Below are 22242 nucleotides of genomic sequence, written 5' to 3' on the forward strand. Positions count from 1 at the left end.
AGCGCGGCCCCGCCCCGCGCGGTCGCTGCCGGGGCCGCGGCTGCCGCTGCTCACAACAAGATGGCGGCGGCGGGGCCGGTGGGCCCCGAGAGCCGGGTGTTGGGCTACACCCTGCACCGCTGGAGCAGCTTCTCCTCCACCTACTTGCCTGAGTGAGTCCCGGCTTCAGTCCTCGGCCTCCACCCTGGGCCGCCCCGGGCTGCTGGGTCCGCGCTGGGCCCTTGCTGCGGCCTACGCGGGGAGGCCGCGGCGGGCGGTGCTGTGGTGGCGGCCGCTCTGAGGGGAGCGCGGGCCCGGCCGCTGCTGTCGGGAGGGTGTTGGGGCGGCCCGGGATGGCCTGAGCCCCTGGCTGGTGAGGGGCTGGAGAGGGGGGGCCCGGCCGCCAGGCGCAGGGCGGGGGGCGGCTGTGTGTGGGGAAGGCCTGGTCAGCAGTGTGTGCGGGGTCTTGTGTCTGAGGGAGGGGGTGGTCAGTCGGGTTTGGGGGAGGCTGTGTGTGTATGTGAGGGAGGGGGTGTTCTGGGTTTGGGGGGCCTACGTGTGAGGGAGGGGGTGATGAAGGTTTGGGGGTATGTGTATGAGGGAAGGGGTGGTCAGGGGTTGGGGGGGCTATGTATGAGGCAGGGAGTTATCAGCAGGGTTTGAGGGGGCTGCGTGTGAGGGAGGGGGTGATCAGCAGGGTTTGGGGAGGACAATTTGTGAGGGAGGGGGTGATCAGTAGGGTTTGGGGGGGGATGTGTGTGAGGGAGGGGATGGTCAGTAGGGTTTGGGGGGGGCTGTGTGTAGGGTGGAGGGTCTGGGCTGCAGGTCTGCAGGTGGGAAGGGTCTGGCCACCGGGTTAGGGACATGTGGAGGGGAGGCTGAGCACCAGGCTTTCGGTGGGAGGACAAGAGTGTGTGTAGGGGGTGATCATAGGTATGGGCAAGGGGGGAACACAGGTGAGGAGGGGAAGCTGGCCCCAGGTTTGGGGGAAGAATGAGCACTGTGTGTGGAAGAGGGTGGTCACCAGATTAAGTAGGGAGAAGGGTAAGTAAACCTTCCCCCCCGCCTACCCTGCAGGTTGGGCTATGTCAGGTGCTTGTGGGCAGTGTGTTTTTTGGCAGCCAGGCTTCCTCTCCTGCCCCTGACCTCTGAAACACTGGGCTACCCTTAACTGTTGTGTGTGGTTTTGGGGGTAGGGGGTCATCTGCTGCTCTCGCCTTTTGCTTTTAGGAATTTGGGGTTTGGTAAAAGGAGACTGGAGCTGTGTTTTGCAGTTATCAATTTGAGTTGACTGTACTAATGTGAACCTATCCTGAATGGGAGACTTGGCTGTATGACAGTCCAGTTAATGGCCTATTAAATTCCTCTAGTTACTGGAAGTAAAATTTGGAGTGACTATAATGTGGTCTAGGTGTCCTGTTTTCAATACACCTTCTTGATAAGTGTTGGAGGTCAGGAGGACTGTTAGGAGTACAGCGCTTGGACACCTTAGTCATTGCAGGCTGTAGAGTCCCGTCTAATCATTGATTGTGCTGAATTTATTAACCTTGATTAAAATATCAACAAGTGACAAGGTTGCCTTATTTGTTAATTATTAATGTCATGAATTATCTCCACTTTCCAAAATGAAGTGAAACTTTAAAAAAAAAAAGTTTTTCTGACTAAACTTCTAGTTGTTGTATCTTTCTGTGTATTTGCTTTGTTAGATGTTAAAACGAACTTTTCTAGTTGATAACCTTTGGAGATAATTAAGTAATCCCTTTACTTTTTTTGTTGACAAGACTTGACTTTAAGGTGTTTCTTTCAGGTCTGCGATTATGCATGTGGTTATTCCTACCAGCATTTCTGGCTTTCAACATCATATTAAGGTGTCGGTCCCTGAGTAGAAGGGTAACAGACCATTATTGATCTCACTGATGCAATATAAAAAGAGAAGACTGACTTTCTCCTTGATATTTCTTTCCAAGGCTCCCGTTAGTCGTTTTTGCTACAGGCTTGTGTCAGGAATTAATGCTTATGTGGTACCCGCAGTGCTGCCCAAAATCCTTAATGTCATTGCCTTCCATGATACAATTCTGTTTCCTGTAGTAGGGCTGGTGTTTTACAAATGCATAACCTCGTATTTGGCTGTTTTTTAAGATGTTGTTTAAATGTGCTTATCAGTGAAAACAGTTTTAACGGCTCTTAAGCAGTGTTCGATAATCCCAGTGATGGATTTGTTCTCCGATATGCTGACCTTGGTCTGAGGGATGCTTGGTTCTGATGCTTGTCTGCTGTCTTCTGTGAAAGTTTTGGGTTTTACTTGCTGCCTCTGAACAGCATGTTAACATTCCCATGTTCTGAGAGAGACCTTGAATGTGAACTGAAATGGAAAGGGGCAGGCTTTGGCCTGCAGTTTAAGAGTGTGTTCTTGAAAGGAGAAATTGCTCAGAATTGCTGAGACAGGAGCATAACATACTGTGGGGTGAACACACAGGTAGAGCTAGAAGTTGTCTGAGTATTACGATGCTTTTCTGGAAGGATATAGGGAATTCTGGTTATATTGTGGTTTAAATAAGTTTGTTAGCGTAACTAGGAAGAAGCCACTTTAACCTTGAAGTAGAAGGGAGACTCTGCCATTATGTATGTAGGAATACTCATTTAATAATGCTGCTTGTCATTGGGAGCTGTGGTATTGCAAGCAAAGTGCTTGTGGAGGAGGAACAGAGTAGATTACCCATGTTCTATGTCAGGTAAGTATGATTTAAACACACTTCTTAAGTGGTTGTATGGTCTTAAATGTAAAACTTTCACCACCGCTGTCTGGGGAAGAAATTAGATGTCTAGTAACTTAGATCACTTCTGCTTGTGTGGTGCTGAACTGGTACTGAAACTTTTTAGAACACTGAAATCACCTGATAACTGCTCTTTTTAATTTAAAAAAAAAAAAAAAAGAGAAAGTGTTTTTCAAAGACCTTTCTGGTCACATTCTTGTTTAGGATCAGTAGTCTATTGAAAAACACCAGTTTTCTTTCAATGTCAGAGAAGTTTCTTCTGGTGAATGCCAGCATCTTTCCTGTTGTGTTTGGTGATGGTACTAGGGGATTAGTTAGTTCTGGATCCAGTTTCTGGCTGTTTTACCAGCGCTGTAGCTACCTGCCTGTTTGCAAAGACCTTTCCAAACATTAAATGAAGATTGTCCTTCTTGAGTCTGCCAAAGAATAGTTCTACTGTTTTTCAAACTGCTGGAGTTGTCCTCTATTGGCTTGTAGCTGCCAGCAGGAAGACTGACTTGGATATTTATTTTAAAAACTCTGTGGGTAAAAATGACTTAGTCTAGTAATAGTGTCTAGTTCAGTCAGTGTTTTAGGGGAGGTTGCGCCTTTGGGAAGAAAGCTGGTCCAAGAGGAAATTTGCTCCTGTATCATCTGGTGTTTCCAGAGACGTTCTGCCTGTGCAGAAGCGACAGTGGGTTGAGAGGCTTAAGCCTGTCTAAATTGAAAAATGTTCAACCCAGCACGTCGCTTGAGACTCCTCCATCAGATCCCTTCCATGCTTCTCCGCGGTTCCTCCCCGAAGGAGTGGAGCCACGAGGGAGGCTGCTCCCTGACATCTCACAAGGGACCAGCGTAGGAATTTCCCCACCACCAACAGTCACTTCATACGAGCTACACAAACTAATACTGGTGTCTTTTGACATAAGCTGAGGGAAAGAGACCTGGACTTTATTCCCGTTTCTCCTCTGTACTTCTGCAGAAAGCGATGAGCTCAGTCACTTCTGTTTTTGGTCAAGGAGGGAATAAACAATTTATAGAAAGTAATGTAACCCTTGTTCAAACTCGTGGGTTTTTTTGGTAAGGAAGAGAACCAAAAGCTAGTGCTCTGCATTCTGAGAGAAGCACTTCATATCCTGATTTTCTTAATAGTCTATTTTTGTACCTGCTCCCGTTTGAACTGCCTGCTAAGGTGAATAAGAGGTGAAGTATTGTGCTCTGTGTGATGGCAGTCGTGCATTCTTTTCTACTGCCAAATACTAAATTGCTGTATCCTAGGACCATGGTTTCTAGTGGTTGCATCAGACCCGTGACTGATGATACCTTGTAGTTGGCTAATGGACTTGGGTCCTTCTGTCACTGTTTTATACAGCTGAAATCAGTATGTTTCCTAGGTTTGACCTTAGGATTTTTATTGACGTTTTCTACAATTATTTCTTATGCTGAGGTTGTTATTAAGAATATGAAATAAGATTGGTTTCTTAGCTGATAATTAAATGCCATTGGCAACCTCCTCCTAATTGCTAATCACTTTTTCATTGCAACCCATTTTTATCTATTTCACTGTGGATTTCAGTTATTCTGGTAATTCCAGTCTTCTCCAGTTTGACACCGTACATGATACTGCATCAAATGCTGAAGGATGGAGGGCTCTGTTATCACTTTCCTAGTTCGTGGTTTGGGCATACTGGAACAGAGAAAGATCCAGCTGATTTGTTATGATACGCTTAAAATAATTGTGTGCGTTTCTGCTGATTTTCTGTTTTTCCATTAAACCAAGGGAAGTAAACTAGGTGAAAGATACTTTGATAGTAAAGCATGAGCAACTTACATCTTTCCAAAGTGAGAAAGTAATTTTTTTTTTTTTTGCTTTTTAATTAAGGGGATGTGACAGTAAGTTATTGCCCAGTCTAACCAAACATCTACTGCTGTTTAGTCTTTACTCTGAAACAGAGATGTACTTTCCCGTGCTTTCAAATCTAGGGTATTGCAAAGCATTAGCAACAAAGTACTGAGAACATGTGTAACTAACTTTTTGGGGTAAAGTCCATGATGATTAAAAAAAAAACAAACCAAAAAAACCCCACCAAAAACAAACAAACAAAAAAACCAACCAAACCAAAAACAGCCGGAAAAAAACCCTGAATGACAGATACCCTGTTCTCTGAGATTTCTGTAACAGGAAGAAACATGTATTTGTGGCTAGTGAAATACGATTCTCAGTTTCTCCTCCTACCACATGAAAACGATGATTCAGCTTTGTACCTTATAGATTCATAAATCTTGTTGTAGATGCATTCAGGTCGTGAAGAATCTCCTGTTCAAGTTGAGATCAGTCATGACTAATGAAAAGGTTTGTTTTTTCTACTCTTGTTTTCTAATACCGAGCTCTGTTTCCTTGACAAGGTGAAGATACCTTCTGTTGAGGTCTCAGCAGTTTAAAGTTATCTGAACCACTCCAAAACTAGTGAGTGTGCTTTAGAGCTTTTCTGGCAGGATGAACGGTGCTTGTCATCCATATGCCAGAAGTCTTAATGATACTGCTTATGTCTCATGGTTTCTTAAATAATGTCAGTTATGTAGCAGTGATGACTTCCATTCTAGTTTTAGAATTGCAACTTCGGGTTTTTTTTTTTGCATATATGAGCACAAATTTGGTTTTTTCAACTTAAATTGTCAGCGTTTATAGCTCTACTTCATTTTTTTTTTTTTTAATGTAGCCAATTCACTTTCCTTGTTCTTGTGTTTAGATATGGGAAGATGAACAGGCACACGTGCTGGTTATCTGTAATTATGTGCTCGTGATGTCTTTGCAATATTGATCTATACTTCTAACATTATGTAAAATGAGCTGGGAATGCCAACACTGACTAATGAAGCAAGCTGGCAGGCTCTGTTCCCCTCTGGTGAACCCTGTGTATGGAGATGTTCTCAGTTCTGCTTCTTGTCCTTTTCAGTGTCCAGTGGAAAGTATTTTTTTTGCACTTGTTTGTGTGGATTTTCTGTATGTTTCTAGACAATCTTATGTCCTGACAGGCGTTTCCCCCCTACTTATGTCACTTCTGTAGCCTAGGATTTTTCTCTGAAAGCTGAAATTAAGTACTTGAAAACCAAAATATTTCTGTAGAAAATAAAGTTAGTTACAGATTGAATACATGAGTATGCGGTGCTTCTCTAGTGTATGATAAGGTGAAGTGCTGAGAGAGAAAAAGGTCAGAAAGGTGGAGGGAGTGAAAAAAAAATCACAAAATCATAAAGTTGCTCGTGCCTTACGTTGTCATCAGAAGCTCTCGTTTCCCAAAAAAAAGCAAAAATGCTGTAGTATGAGAAGAAATTTCTTTAAGATCCGGTTAAAATATAGCTGTTATTTAGGAGATTAGGCAGAGTTTTATTCACTGGCAGAAGGATGAAGGTGAAATGCTAATTACTCTGATTCCCTGGTGTGACTAACCTGGCAGAACCTGTATTACTCTGATGTTCAACCTTTTCTGGGATGGCATTTTTGGGGAACATTAAGAATGTAAAATTTTCATAGCAGGTGTTAACATCATCAGATTATGGATCATTTGTTCTGTATGTGGCTTTATATCCTGCAATCTTAATAAAAGTTTTCTAGCTCCTGATTACTAATTGCTTGCTTAACGACTTAAACACTATTTCAAACAGAGCACGTTTTTCTTGGGATAACTGTTGTTATTACTGAGACAGCATGTACAGTCTGTGTGGTTTTTTTTACATGCAAATAATATAGTTTCTTATTCTGCACATTCATCATCTTTTTCAGCAGATCGCTGTTAAAACACACAGTTAGGTTTATCACTGCCATTGATTTTATGATGTGATCAAGATTTTTATGTTGAGGTTAAGTGGTGTGTGCAGCATTAATTCAGTCAGTTGTCTAGAGGTCAACATATTCCAACCTTCCAAAACAAGCCAGTGCTTGATTACTTTAATTGCATGTTAATATAAACCTCTAAAACCAGATGTAGTTTTGCTTTTTTGACTGCAGCCTGTTGAATTTTTTTGGGAGCAGTGGACTGTAAGTTCAGCTGGCTCTGCATTCAATAACATACTAGTTAATGGAAGGGCAGGAAGGAGAGCTGAAGGTGTAGAGTGTGTATTACCTTAGTTAGTTGCTATTTTAGTCATTACTTGAAACTCGGTGTGCATAATCTTTGAGAAATTATTTCCTGGATCAATTTAAATCAAGGAGCACAACCATATATTCAAGTTGAGGATAGCCGCTTGCATGTCTGAATTTTAACTGCAAAAGCCAACTCGCTTGCTTCGCTTATGCTGGCGTGTTCTGCGGTTCCTGGAAAATGACATGATCTTGATAATGGAGAAAAATTGTGCACTGGTCATTTTGAGTTTTGTGGTGTTTTCCTCAGTCCTGTCTGCCTTTTCTCCCCAGGCTGACTGCTGGGTTTAAAATGTTACTCTCAAGCTCTGGGAAGGTGCCTGAAAAACACTGAAATTCTGCTTGGGCCATTACCTGCATCTTTCTTGGGTGCTATTCTGTAGGTACATACTTTAAGCAGCATTTGTCTCTTATAATGACTGTTTAAATACTAATTTGCTAGCCTATTCTACATTTGAAAGTTGTATTAGTAAGGAGGTGCTCTTAACACAGAGTGTTAAAATGGAAGAAAAAAATTTGGATTTTGTGCCAGTAGGTACCTTAAGTGTGAGTAAGGAATTGCTGAATGAGCTGCCACCCTGCTCTTTCATGACAGCGTACTGTGGCTAACTCACATTTTTGTTTCCTAAAAAACCTGCTTTCTGGTACAGGGTTTGGAAACTGCCAAATAGGAAAGTAATGCTGGCTTGGGAACTGGTGTACCCTTTAGCGGGAATTATTTATATTGCCTCAAAACAAGGAATTATTCCATAACGTAGCTCTAGGGGCAAATGTTTCAGACTTGTAACATAATTTCCTAAATAACCAGTACTTAATGACAGGCTGATATTTCCTTATTTTCCCAGGTCAATATTTTTGTCTTTTGGATTCCATGAGTAGAGTTGCATCGTTAGTGAGAGAACCTTAATTTTGAAAGGAAAGCTAATACAGTGAAGGTGGTCCCACCTGGAACCAGGTGGCATTTTCTGTAGAGTTTTGATGAAAAAGCTCCATACTTGACATTAGTTTGGGCATGAGGGGGCTTCAGTCTGTTTTGTTGAATGTAGTCTGCTTTAAAGTCTTTTACAGGCATCATTTTTTTTTGGTTAACTTTTTACTAAGTGTGAAGTTACAGTGCTTGATGGATATTAAAGACGTGTTTATGACTTACATTAGGAATTTATATCTTTACATGTAATCACTTAGTCTGTTTTTTGTGGATTCCGTCTTTGAGTGGAAATAATAATAGTATGGTGGCGTGTAAGAGCATTGTTGCAATGCGATGAAATCATGGAAGACCTAAATCTACTTCCTGGCCTTCGTAAAATTTTTTCATATGTGCTTTAGTCAAACAAAAATGCTCCACCAAATTTGTGATGCTTCCAAAATACAGCATAGGACAGTTACGTAGATGTGTGCTAGACATTGCTTTCCTCTAATCTGCGTATAGGGGTCTGTCACTTTCCAAGCAAATGCTTTTGGAAACGAGAAGTGAGAGCAATGCAGTACTGAGGAGTGCTGCACCACCAGTATTGTGGAAGATTTGGGAAGTCTTAAGTTCAGTGGCTTTTCTGGTGAGTCTTGACAGTAGAAATCCCTGTCTTCACACGCTGTCTAGACTATTTTCCCAGCAAGATGTGAGATTTTTTTTTTTTAATGGAAACTAAACTTTGTTATAAAGTGGCTGTGGCTGATGGTGTCTTAAAACTCTGGCAAATCTTACTACAATATTTTATTTATTGGCTACAAATCCAGTGAGCTAAAAAATCTGATATATACATCTCTTTCCCTGAATACTGAAGCATAGAATTAATCTTGTTCTTTGTCTTTTTATCAAGACAGGGGTTTATTTCTGCCTCCTGGGACCTCACCTAGGCTAGATTGCATGCACGCCATGTAGCTTGTGTTAGTGCTTTGTGGATCACTTAAAAGGCTGGATTTCAAATATCCCTGTGGTTTAGGCATGTAGAAACGAACACTGAGTGTGAAAAGAAATGGTTCTAGATAGTCTTATATTCACTAATATGAGTTTGCCAAGATGATTAAGTGAAGCAGTCTTTACAACTGCTAATTTCATCAGCATTTTAAGTTTGTTTTTGTTTTTTTTTTTTAAAAAAAAAGCCTTTAAATACATGGAAAGGATCTGTTGTTTCAGTGACCTAGCAATTCGTAAATTTAAAACCAAAGCTAGTGTGAGGAGAGAGGAAACCTTGATAATTTTTAAACTTAAAGGTTCAGCATCACTTACCAGTTAAATTGCATCTGAAGTATAATCCCTAAACATCGGGATAATTAGACTGGTAATCATCTGCAATGTGTGAAGTTACTGTGGTTACCAACATAGGTAAATAAGCCTGACTTTATTTCATTTTTTCTCCAGTTTGTTTTTCTCCTGTCCTAATGCTGGTATTACCAACCTGCAGCTAAGGGCTGCTCAGTGCTATGATACAGTCAAAAGTTTAATCCATGATTTAGGGTTGTCTGGTGTCACCAGAATAGAAGTTATTTACCAGGCTCTGATAACTTGCTAGGAATTCACTATACTCCTCCAGTTTTAGTCACTATCGATAATATTTAATTCCTGGAGTGTCAGGAGGAAGCACTGATGAATCAAAAATACGTTGTTTAAAGAGGTCTTAACTAGATGGGGGGGGTGAAAAGGAGTACTTGCTAACTTGTGTTACTGTAAATGTCTGCAACAGTGTCATTCGGTGTTTAAGGAACAGTTTGTTTTTTAGTAAAGGCTTTTGTGTATCATTGGGCTGGCAGTGATTGTGAGAGGCAGCTTTAAAAAAAAAAAAAGGTAGTAAATTCTTCATTGAAAGAAATAATTGGGAAACTGGTTTTAGTGGAACTCTTTCTAGGCCAGACCTAAGTGATACCTGTTTTGTTGTCCAGTATAGTCATCTGTGATCTGATAAGTCTATTTCTGTAAGGTGATTTGTAAATTCATCAGCTTACTTTTGTATGATGTGCTTGCTTAGCTATTTTACTTTTGACAGAAGTAAATTTATAATATGGTGGATGTTTGTGTGGACCTGCTGTTGAGGAGATGGAAGCAAATTTGAGCAGTAAGTTGGCAAACCTCATGACAGTACAATATTTAAAACTGCACACTTCTGTCCATTTTTAACTCCACCTTTGTTTTACTACGCAAGATTCCTCCTATGCTTCTTACCAGTAGGATTTGAAGTCCTGGGTTTTACAAAAATGCAAAACCAAAAAACACCACCCAAACCCAAAAAACCTTGTTTCCTGAATGTATCTCTGTACTGCATAATAATTACACATGATTTACTTTGTTTCAACAAAGAAGTCTTCACGTCCTTATGCCACTTTAAGCAGAAAACTTTTCCTGTAGAAAGGAGGTTTTTTTTAACTGTTCTGGGGGAGAGCCATAGGTACATAACAGCTTTTTAAACATTGCATCCAGGTAGTTTGAAATTAGCATTAGTTGTAGTGAGTTTCTGGGAGTTGAAGAATTTCTTTGGTTCTATCCAGATCCATGGACTAGAGGCTTCTCTTTTTTTGGTGGTTGGGTTTTTATTTTTTGCTTTTTGTTCTCTTGGTTAAGACTGTGTATGCATTCCAGTGTCTAGGCTGGGCAAGAATATCTCCGTTGATGCTTTGTGCTGGCTGGTGTGATGGTTCCACGTGTGTTGAAATAGTTGTCCCACCATGTCTTACAGCCCTCTGTAAAGGGGACTTAGTGGAAATTTTAGTCCGTCTATTTTAGTTGCTGTATTCTTGCTGGTCTGTTTTGGGATGATTGTAGGAAAAACTGAAAAAAATCATCACATAGACAACCTTGAAGAAAGTATTTTGTCTATTTTCAGTCAGGCTGTGTTTTTTGTAGCAGTCGAGATGCTTTTTGCAGTGTAATGGCATGGTACCTTGGCAGTTTTCTAGAAGGGCTGTGTCTGAGTTCCAAGTCCTCTTGGAGACGCGTGTGCCCTTTTCTGCACAGCTGCTCTCTGAAGAGTGATTTGAATGTGCCAAGCAAAGCTCGTGTTTTGGATTTGTTTATTCTTAAGAGCTCATTCCTAAAGTCATGGATTTCTTTAATAACAGCTTCATGAAAATATTTAGGTTAGATGCAAATTAGAGCAGCCTTAAACCTAATTTGCAGTATATTCTGCAATGTCATCTTATTTCTCCCTTCCTCTCCCTCTCAAAGCAAAGAAAATATCTTGCTTAGTGATTGTCGTTCCTGAAACCACAGAGCCTTTTGCGCAGGGAAGTCCTGGGAATACCAAGTGTGGGGACATCTCTGTAATTCCAGCAGAGATCCACCAGCAGTTGGTACAACGGATGTGATAGTTTCTGGGTTGGTAAAAGGAAAAATTATCTACTTCCAGCAGTTGCAAGACCAGCGTCTGCATTGGTAATAAAAAGAAACTTCCACTGTGTTCTGCCAAGAGGGCTTTCTGCACAAAGCAGCCAGAACGATCCACTTCTCTTAATTAGCGATGGGAACGCTTACAATAAAGGCTTAGATGCTAATAGCTTTGAAGGAAGCTAGGTTATGAATTTAAGGCACACCAGTACTGCCTCTGGACATGTTACTCTTTGTGGTGCAAATAAAATGACTCCTGCTTAGCTTTTAGTGTGGGGTAGGATTTCCCACAAAGTAGCAAGGGTACCACAATATCTAATTTTTTTTTTTAGTATTACTTGGCAATGGGAGGGTGGTATTGGGAGTTCACTCCACTATGAACTCCTTGTCCAGATTCAGCTGCTCATTTTTTTTTTTTTTTTCCTTTTGCACTGGCACTAGTAGTAAGCTGAATTGGAGAACTGATCAGACTAAAGAAGTTATTTATGCTAATCTTTATTATAGCTGTTGTTGTAGGGAGGGGGAGGATCAGACATGAGTGGGTGGAATGGTCCCTCTTGGCAGCACCGTAGATTTATGCAAGACTAGATCTTGTGTCTACAGTTTATGATTGTGAGTTATCTCAAACTGCATTTAATGGGTTGCTTTTTTCACAGGAAAAGCTTGTGTAAAACTACTTGGTACTTGCGGTAGCTCAAGGGCTTACAAATACCTTTTTTAATGCTTTGCGAAGATTACATGGAAAGTCATCACGTTAATGGAATTTTCACTTCTGAAGTTTCTCAGATTTTAATCTTGGTGTCGTGTGTGAAAAGCCTGTCTCCAGGTACTGCATAGGAATTTTGTGATGCCCAGAAAAAGGGCCTTACGTGAAAAAAGGAGTCTGTCCTGTCATTAGGATATGCATTTGTTTGTTTCTTACTGTCTCATGACTGCTGGAATGCTTGAATTCCTCCAAGTCCATAAATTTTCCTAAACCATTACAGTAAATTGACGTTGTACATATGGACTTCTGTCTTCAGTGTTTGTTTAATCTTAATAAATTAATAACCCGTGTATTTTTAAACATACTTATAACTCCATTGACACGGCTATCTTTATCTTTTAAATTTCTTTTTAGCCTTAATTTTGTGTGAGTTGCCAGTCCCTTTTCTCTCTCTCAGCAGAAGGATTTTTAACTTGTCTAGCTGTACTGATTGAGGTCCTCTTTGATTGTGGAAACTGATCTTTGACCTGGGGAAGCAAACAAATCTACTTCTAAAAATATGATCTTTGGGATCTGTCCCAGTTATAAAATGCCTCTTTCCAGCAGGGCATTGTCTGACCATGTAATGGTGCCAATTCCTGCAAATGTTGCTCAATGTATGAAGAGCTTATCATCTAATGTTTAAACAAATGTGATAGCATCGTAAATAAAATTTATTCTGTAGGGTAAATTGTCATTTTGCACGCTAGGATAAAGTTCCATAAAGGAGAAAAGCCATACAGTATTATCTAGTTTTATCTGCCTTCGTGTCCCTTAAGTATTTAATATAAGATACATCTCTCCTTCAAGTTAAACAGTTTTCACTCTCTCTCCAGATATTTAAAGGTATTAAGAAATTCATAAATATCACTTTGCCTTGCCCGTGGCATGGCAGAAGAGACTGCAGGTATGATTCTTCTCAAAACAAGTGTATTTTGGTTTGTAGTGGTGACTTATCTTTGAGATTGACAACTTTTAATAGAAATCTGTGTCACATCAGTTCCCAAATTTTCACTTTTGGTTTGTTCATTTTGTCCCTCTTGTAATTAAAGTTGGGGGGGGGTAGGTTTTCTCTTGGAGTTGAGCCTCTTCATGCTGCAAACTCAGTGTACTTAGTGGGATGTTTAATTATGCAGGCCAATGGCTTGATGTTTCCTGTTTTGATGGGGTTAGAGCAGAAGGGCTGTGTGTGTCCGTATGCTGTTCAAACGTATTTTCCCCACTGGGGATGTGGGAATAAACCAGCTGCAGGCTTGGGCGGGTACTGGCATTGCTGAGTTAATAACTGCCATGCTATGATGGAAACTAGCTAAAGGGACAGGGAACCTGAATTTTGTTCCTATGCTATGTAAAAATCATGACATATCTCTTGCAAAGATTGCAGATGGACAGCCATTAGACCAGCTTTCTAAAATAACTGTATTTTAGGGGGCCACCCTGGTCTAACTCCTTGCTGTCTCCCTTGTCGTGGTGCAGGACTGCTTGGATACTGTTGCTAGTGTGGTGATTTTGGTCTGCCCAATGTGGAAAGAGCGAGCTAATTTCTCTGTTTGTTAATGCTCAACCTCTGACTTAACCTCTTTCCCTTCTGAGCTTTTATATGAGCACTTTTTCCTTCGGTCCTTTGTAGTAATCCAGATGCTCTTGTTCTTTTCCTCCTACACAGCAGATGGAGATGGCATAAGCCTTTTGATGACTGCTTCCTTCTTTTTACATAAGTTTTATGAGCTGGCAAGTTTGTTAGTTGGATGTGGTAGAGCTCGTGAGCCTTGTCCAGCAGGTGGTGCATCGTTACCTCGCCAATATTTATATATATTTTTGGGCTCTTTTTTTTTTTTTTAGTTTTTAATTTGATCTTGGGGGTGAGCTTTACCACATGGTTATAGGAGAGGGGAAGGCAGATCCTTCATATGACTATCATGATGAATCTGTTTCATTTTAGCCAAAAAACTATTCTGAATTTATGTTAATTACCTAAATGCTGTGCTATTCCAAATTGTAAGAAAGCAACTTGGAGGTAATTTTGCCAGTCGAAGAATTAAACTTCTGCTTTCCTGTGTGCTGTTCTAGGCTTGTAACTCATATGAAAAATACTTGTTATAATTTGGCATGAGTTAGATGTTCTTATTTCACGCTCCAAGAAAGCTTAAGTAGGTTAGCAGCTTGCTTTCTCCATTCCAGTATCGCCTGTCTAGTAAAGGGCAGTTCTTGGCTCGCTAACCGTTTTACTGCTCATCATTTTAACCTTATTGAAAAGTTCTTGCCCCATTGAGGTGAATGAGACCATTTTTTCCACCTTGTTGCAGACTTGGGCCTACAGAAATTCATCTGTTTTACATTTATTTCACAATTTAGATTTTTTTTTTTTATTTCGCAACTTGGAGCTCCGTTTCACAACCACGAGGCTTGGAGGAATACTTTGATGGGTCTTGTAAAATAGCAATGTAGAAAATTGTTAATAAAAGAAGGGGAAAACCTTAGTCTCTGCCTAGCAATTTAGGTAGTTGCATGAGAATGTTACTGATCTGCATGTATGATCTTATTGGAGATGCAAAATACAATAGGGCAGTTATTTAAATTACTTCTGGCTTCTCGTTTTTTAGGAATATCTTGGTGGACAAGCCCAATGATCAGTCCTCAAGATGGTCTTCAGAAAGCAATTATCCTCCCCAGGTAAGCATCTGAATCTCTGCAACCGTATAGCCGTGTTGTACAACTTAATATATACTGGAGTTTTTATTTTAAATGTAGACTGCTACTGTTTGTATTGACAGCTGTTACAGGCTACCGTCTCTCAATAAAATGCAGGTTGTTGGAACATCAGGTATTTACAGTTCCAGCAATTTATTTCTGATCTTTCAAGAAATGCTTTTTTGCAGGGGAAGTTTTGTGTCTCATCCTTGACATTCGCGATCGTACTGGAAATAATCTAACCTTATGGTTAGATTAAACTGCTAATGAGGCATGCAGGTCCCCCTTTGTCAGCTCTACTGGAAACTGTTGTAAATTGCTGTCCTTGAATCCTAGATCTAAGGAGCTTGTATTTGTTTCTCCTAATAGCGCATTTAGAAATGTAGACTATGTTTAAAGAGACATGAATGTCACCTCTTCTGTTGGTTAAGTACCTTATTAAAATAAGATTTATATTGATTTTAACGTCTAATTTGCTTTTTCACTATTAATTAGATTATCCAGAAAAAATAAGCTTATCATTTTACTTAATTTTTTTTCTTCTCTAATAAACGTGTTATCCTTCTCTTTATTCTAGATTTATACCTTATTAGTCTGGTACTGTTCAGTCAGCTTCTGTATCTGGTTCTGTACGCTGGTTGTTTTAAATTCTTTGTTTAAAACACTGATGCACAGAAGAGCATGTTGCACAGTATCTCTCTCGTGGAAGGTTCTTCTGCTTACCTACTTATTTAATCCAAGTATTCCTCATGAGTTAAAACTCTCAGAATTTTTTCTAGGTAAATCTTGCTACTTTGCTTTGAAAGTGTGTTAATCTATAGTCTAGAGACTGATGGCTCCCTAAAGCAGCATGCCATCTCATCCAGCTGAAAAGTGTTCATCTTGATTTTCATGATAGTGTTCTATACTGTTGTGCCTGTAAAAGTAGGTGTTTTGTTAGGAGGAGAGGGAAGACTATCCTGTTTATTCCATTAAAATGTTTCATAAACTTGTGAAGGCTAATAATTTTGATTCTCTTGATGCCTCTGTGCGTCTACTGCTCTTTTAATTTGATCTTTTTACACACACATATATATATATTTGATAAATAGCATAGGAATTTAATCCATAGCCTGAAGCAGTTTTCGTCTGTCTAGGAAATATCGATTGCAGGGTAATGAGTATTGTGCATGCCATCCTTTACTTCCTTTCATACAGGAAGAACATTTTTTTTTTTTAAGGCTCTCTTGTTCACAAGGCAAGGTTGGCTTGTGGTGTAGCTTTGGACTGGGTTTTCACCTGAGATGCTTTTAGGTGTTGCTAAAAGTTGCTCTTTCGTTTTCTGAGCCTTCCTGAATATTTTGTGCTTTTAAAAACCTGATTCTGAAAGGGAATACATCTCTTGTAACTAGAAGCTTTAGAATATTCCCAACCTATGCTTAAATCTGACAAGCAGTGATACAAGTTATATTCAGGCATGTAGATTAAGCAGGGAATAATTAGAGTGACTTCTGTACAAACCACATAAACATATTAAAGATGTCTTCCAGCTATTTTATGTGTATTGATCATGGCATGAATGAAGATGCTGTTGCAGAACTACTGAATGCAATTGCGGAGAACTGGCCACTGCCCTGCACGATAAGCAGGTCATTTAAACCAAACTTTTTAATAGGAGAGGTGAATTAACATTATCATATATATATATAGATATATATTTCATATACATCTATATATATACACACCTATATATCTCATCTCTATTATCTCTCACTATATGTATGAGATATCCAGATTTGAGGTCCTTTGATCTGACTTGCAAAAAGTTAGTCTTCGTAGTGGCAACTGAGATTGGCAGGACAGTATTTGAGTTTTATTCTGTGTTATTTAAAGACAAAAGCAAGTGGAAAAGGCCATCTTGCTGGATTCTTCCTACTTGGTTCTCTGTATCCTATAGTAAGAATATAAAACGCTGTGTAGTTGCTTGTGTATTCAGCAAGCCGATTCCTGAGCTCTGAGTGAGATGATGTATTTGCAGTGTCTCTAATATGTACTTTAGCTAATTCTTGGGTTTCTAACCTGAGTGTTTAATTATTCATGTAAAGCATTTTTTACAGTGTAACTTCTCTGTTGAAAAATTAACTGGAAAGAGGAAATGGGAAATTAAAATTTGCAGAAGACACCTGTGTGCAAAGAATGCAGTTTTTATTATATCTGGGCATATAGAGAGAAACAGTTCCAAATTACGTTGTCTCGTACTTCACAAAAGAACTTCAGATTTGATTGCATTTTGCTCAAAATGGCTAGTTCTTGCACCTTGCCCATTGAAAGACTGCTACATTTCAATGCATGTAAAACTTTTATACAGAACTTTTATACAGCTTTTCTGCTTCCTCTTTCTTGCAGGTGGCTAAAGTTCTTAAGGCAGATTCTTAGTTTGGAAAACTTCAGTTGAAATAGTGGTTGACTGAATTATAAGTGTGGTGAGGAGAGAAGTTGGGGGCGGAATTAGTTGCTTTATGTTAGAATTTGGATATTTCATATTAAAAAATGATGATATATACATATGACTTTTAATCCCCAGAATAAACATTGTGTATCCTATGGAAAATGAAGTTGCAAAACATTTTATAGCTTGAGTGTTGGCATCACTTCATTTAAAAATCGGTCACTTTTGCGGTGACACACTTGTTAAACTGTGTGGGCGGCCATAATAGTCTGGGACAGGAGGCGAACTAAAACTTGGTAAAATAAAGCTTTCCTCGTTTCCAACTTTGTTAGCTAGGGCTGACACAACACAAGGACTAATGTCAGTCATGCTCACTGGAATGTGCCATGAGATATTTTAATAAGCTCTGCAGCCCTAATCGCTAGTGTTTGTCTCATCAGAGTGTCTCACCTTAAAGTAAGGATTTAGTAATTCCCTGCCAGCGTGGTGGTGCTGTTGTGCTGGCTTAGCGGTAAAAATATGTGTGAGTCCCTAAATGTTGAATTATTCCCTTCCCTTTTTGAGTGAAACAAAACGTCTCCAGGCACCTCTTCTTTCAGAGTGTTCCTCTTGCTAGGAGGAGCATGAATCAGAAAAACATAGGCAAAAATCTGAGAATTTGTACAGTAGCTCAACCAAGATCCACACTTTGCAGTAAATGTGCTGGAGTCTGTATTAAACCTTTTTGAAAAGGGAAAGAAAATGAAAGTGGAAGTCTAGACACTTGGAATGTTGCCCCGGGACTATATTTAGTAAAGGGCTTTCCTAGTTTTATGGGTATGGTAGAGTTAAATAATTCTTGTGGCTGTGAAAGCCACCAGTTGGTTATGAATGAATGCCAGTGAAAGGAAATACATATGACAGCTGTTTTTCTGTTTATTAAACTAGATATCTTTCTTGACTCTTGAAATAGAATGACCCAGAAATTATATATTCAATAACAAACCTGTTATGTAGTAACCTATTCAGGCAGAAGAAGGCTGATCATTCTATTTTTAAACTAGTTCTAGGCTTACATAGGAAGTGTGAAGCAATAAGGCTTGTCGTGCTGAAGACCATGGCCTTGTCACAAATGCTCATCCTCATGGCTCCAGTGATGGTATGACTTGGAAGACTGTGTGCAGAAGAATGTTTAATTTCCCTTGAATAGATTGATTAATATGTAGAACAAAAGGATAGACTTTTTTATTTATCCACAAGCTTAACTGCAAAAGCAATGGGTAGCTGGACTAAGGCAGTCACTGTTGAGTATCTTGGTGGTTTTGTGTTTTTATTTTCACATGCAATAGAAGTTTCACTGCTCCCTAATAAAGAATGCTTGAGCAGAAATGGTTAAAGAGAAAGAAATTACTAAAACACAATGTGACTTTAATTGGACAGGCAGCTTGCATAGTGCAGTTTGGAATCTGGTCCAGCATATTTGATGTGGACATGTAAATTCTGAGCAGTTAAAAAGCAGCATATGTATAAAGTTAGTGGCACTGTCCAAGCAATTGGTTTCAGTTGTGCATCTGAGAAGGCTGGTTTTCCTCTCTTGATTTCCATCCTGCTGTGTAGATTGTATCAGGAACTAATTTAAAGTACATTAATAAAATTTACACTCAGTTGTGTGATGCAGAAGCATGTATATGGTTGTCATCAAATGGTAGCACAGACCAGTGCTTCAAAAAAGTTTGGAACTTGCTGCAGCTCCCAGTGTGACAGGTCTGGATTTGCTTTTTTTTTTTTTGGGGGGGGGTGGGGGGGTAAGGAGGTGGGGGCTGTATTGTAACAAGCTGTTGAGGTGCTGAAGTGCCATTTGCTCTACTCTGCTCTTTGTGCATCTTCACTTACAAATGTGTTGAATCATAAACCAGAAGTTTTGTAGCATTTTTTTTATAAGTGTTGTAATTTGGGGCTTAACAATTAGGCTGAGGTTTTTGCACAGTTACTGCGATTGGTGTCTGCATGCCATACCTCTAATGAAGAAACGCTTCAGTTTATAACTTGGTTTTTTGAATACTTCATGAATTCTTTGACATTAAATGTACTGATGTTGCTTATAGCAATAGGACAGAAAAATGTCAAGTATCTTGGTATATGTATTTGTCTGAAATCTCATAGACTTCCGTTGTCCAGGTTTAATAAATCACTTGCTCTGAATGTACACTTTTCTCTATAGCTTTGAAAGATATGATTAGTCTGTCACATCTAAAGTCCTGGTAGCAGTCCAAAAATATCCATGCAGCCAGCTGTTTGCAGCTCTTGAAGCAATGTATTTTTTTGACATCAGTGAGGTTTGTAGCCTGTATCCACAGTGGCAGCAGCAGTGTGTGTGTTTATACATAAAACCAAAAAGTACATCTATGTATGTATGTGTGTATGTATGTATTAAAAAAAAAAAAAGCATACATGGGTACAGGTATCGAGACACAGGCTTTAGAGCAAATCTGTCTTTTGTTTCAGACCGCAGATAAATTCACAAAAGGGTTGTCTTTAGCTTTTGTGCTTGTATTTTCTGTAATGTCTGCCTGACTCAGCAGGTGGTGGGATGTGTGGAAGCAGGAAGGAGGGCTGCAGAGCTCCTTCCCTGTTCATAGGTTTAAGAAATCATTGCTAGCCGTGTGGAGTAATTGCCATGCCTTGCTCCCTTCTAAGGATGTATGCCAAGATAAAAGATTTAACTGCAGTCCTGGATTTCTCTCACTTAATTTAGGTTAAGAATTGAATAACGAAGGATGAAGTTTGTGCCAAACTTCTGCAAATCTTGCGTGGTACTTGAGAAATTATGTCTTCATCGCCCAAGCGTTAGGTTCGTGATTCCACCAGGATTAAGAATTGTAGTTGCTGATGCTGGTAGCGCTAGCTTCGCTTTTTCAGTTTTGGGAGAAATGTGCAGGGATGATATGATGGTGTAGGAGGAGTTCTTAGACATTGTTGTGTACTGTCTGTTCTGCATGGGAATTTTGGCAGCAGGCTGTGCCATGTATCAAGTACTGCCTTCCCCATTACAGGACCATCATTTTGCTCTTCCCTTCCTTTTCTCTGCTTTAGAAAATCTTGTTTTCTGTTTAGAACTTACGTTTTTTTCTGAAGTTTGGGAAGTACTTTGAGACAAAAGCATTGCTTACTTCTAGTTAAACTAACAGTGGGTTCTGACAACCAGGTGGATGGTGTTATTCACAAAATAGAAATATTTCTTTCACAAAAAAAATAATTTGGAAAAGTACTGAAGCATTCTTCTGTTGTACACTAGCAGTGCTGATACTGGTTTATTTTCTTCATCCTGAAAATTTTGGAATTGATGAAAACATCTTTGGCAATAAATCTTCCTTGTTCTATTAGGTACCTATCCAGTCTGCATTGTCATCTGCAACCGCTATATGTAGGAGTATTTCTTTTAAGCAAAGCTTTTTGTGAATGTAGTGAGAACCAGCCGTTGAGATCACATGTTTATCCTGTCGCTCTCTAGAACAATGTCAGTACTGCTCCTAAATTCGGAATTAGTTGCTTTATAGGGCTATAACAGAAAATTTGAGAACTAAATGGATGGGTAAATCTGTTCCGCTTCTCACATAAAAGATGTGCTTCTGGGGTAAGACTGTCCCATAGATACACCTGTACAGGACAAGCAGAGTGATGCTCACGACACTTTCTGTGGGGATATTAGTCTCTACTCAACAACCACAGAAAGCAGCCATATGCATGCAAACACTCTACTTGATGTCGATCAAATCTCAAAATACTGCCTCATGTCTGGTTTGGCAATGCTGCTTCTTGGAGGAAAGGGCCACCAGAAGTGCCTGCAGTGGGAGGTGTCCTACAGTGCCTTACTGATTCTGCTTGTACTGCAGCCTTGATCACAGGGTTTTGTAACAAAATCCAGCAGGATGAGTAATTGTGATTCTGCACTTCGTCTTGTTTCTCTGTTGTGTACCGCTTATTTCTGAGAAGTTAGGGAGGAGAATGAAATACATTGTTTTCAGGTATAAAACCCAAAGGAGTCTGCAAAACAGGATGTCTCCGGACTCTCCCTCCAAGACCTGTTTTGTAGGGGAAATTAAATAAATTTGGTGGTCGATAATCCCCGATGAGTGGTGCATGCACTTCTCTGCATATGCTTTTTCACATGGAACAGATCTTTTCCTCCAGTAGCGCTGGTGAAGCTGGTGGCTGGGGCCTGAATATAAATAATCTGACTCGTCATACACTGTTGGGGGGACATCTGTGTAAGGGGGGGAGCACCTGTTCACAAGGGAGAATATTTTCATTGTTTTTTTTCTTTGTGTAAAGCCCCTTTATTGTCAGTTAAGTGGCTTTGGATTTATTTGGCATGCTTAATAAGCAGTTGGTTCCTATGTTAGCCACACATTAAACTTAGTCTGCGTTCAGTGGTTAAATAGTGTCAGCCCAGAGAGGAAAAGTAATTTGATGTTCTCTTAGTATGTGGAACATACTGTATTTATCTAATTGTGTATTCAGTTTAGGTTTCATTTCAGGCTGTGGTGGGCGTTTGAATCATCGCTCTCTGTAGTTTGATCCTATTTGCCAGATTTCAGGAAGTCTTGCATCCAACTTGAAGAAACGTATGTAAGCCCTGAATAGAAATGCTAGGAATAGGTAGTTCAACCAAATTTTTTCCTGGATAAACTGCTTTTAAAGTAATATTAGTAAAAAAACCTGTTGCTTCATTCCAGGAACAAAGGAGAAAATACAATAATGGGGAGGGATCATCTTAACTCTCATTCTCTGGTTTTGTAAACCGGATTTTTGAAGGCGGTAGCGCTTCTCTCTTAGTGTATTTTGCAGCCTTAGCTTTAACATTAAAATTCACTGTTCTCTCTTCTGCAGTATTTGATTCTGAAACTTGAAAGACCTGCCATAGTCCAGAGTATCACATTTGGCAAATACGAGAAAACACATGTCTGCAATTTAAAGAAGTTTAAAGTCTTCGGTGGGATGAATGAGGAAAACATGACAGATCTCTTATCCAGGTAAGATACGATTTCATCAGCTATGGTAATCATAAAGTCTGGACCAAAATGCTCTTCCCCTTCACTCCCAAGCAGACACATGGCTAACAGTGTAATAGGGATGTGGTTCTGATCCTGCAATTAGCTGCCCTTGTGTTTACGGTCAGGTCAGAGAGCAGCAATCCCAACACTTGCTCCA

The 22242-nt window shown here is 39.8% G+C and overlaps 1 protein-coding gene across 4 annotated transcripts in view; it reads left to right on the forward strand.

Annotated features, from left to right (window-relative positions):
- Positions 1 to 24: 24 nt before the first annotated feature.
- The window catches only part of MKLN1 (muskelin 1), a 97681-nt gene continuing 75463 nt past the window's right edge, over positions 25 to 22242 (forward strand). For 2 of the 4 annotated variants that reach the window (XR_010069604.1, XM_063323693.1), the window contains exons 1-3: positions 25 to 152; positions 14537 to 14606; positions 21922 to 22064. Coding sequence is in view for 1 of the 4 variants with exons in the window: in XM_063323693.1 (XP_063179763.1) it covers positions 61 to 152; positions 14537 to 14606; positions 21922 to 22064 (305 nt within the window). In the remaining 3 variants the exon portion in view is untranslated. Of the gene's footprint in view, positions 153 to 14536; positions 14607 to 21921; positions 22065 to 22242 lie in introns of those variants that run through there. The other 2 variants (XM_063323696.1, XM_063323694.1) reach the window with 1 other exon arrangement.

This window comes from Chroicocephalus ridibundus, chromosome 1 (genome assembly GCF_963924245.1).
Source record: "Chroicocephalus ridibundus chromosome 1, bChrRid1.1, whole genome shotgun sequence".
Classification (NCBI taxonomy): domain Eukaryota; kingdom Metazoa; phylum Chordata; class Aves; order Charadriiformes; family Laridae; genus Chroicocephalus; species Chroicocephalus ridibundus.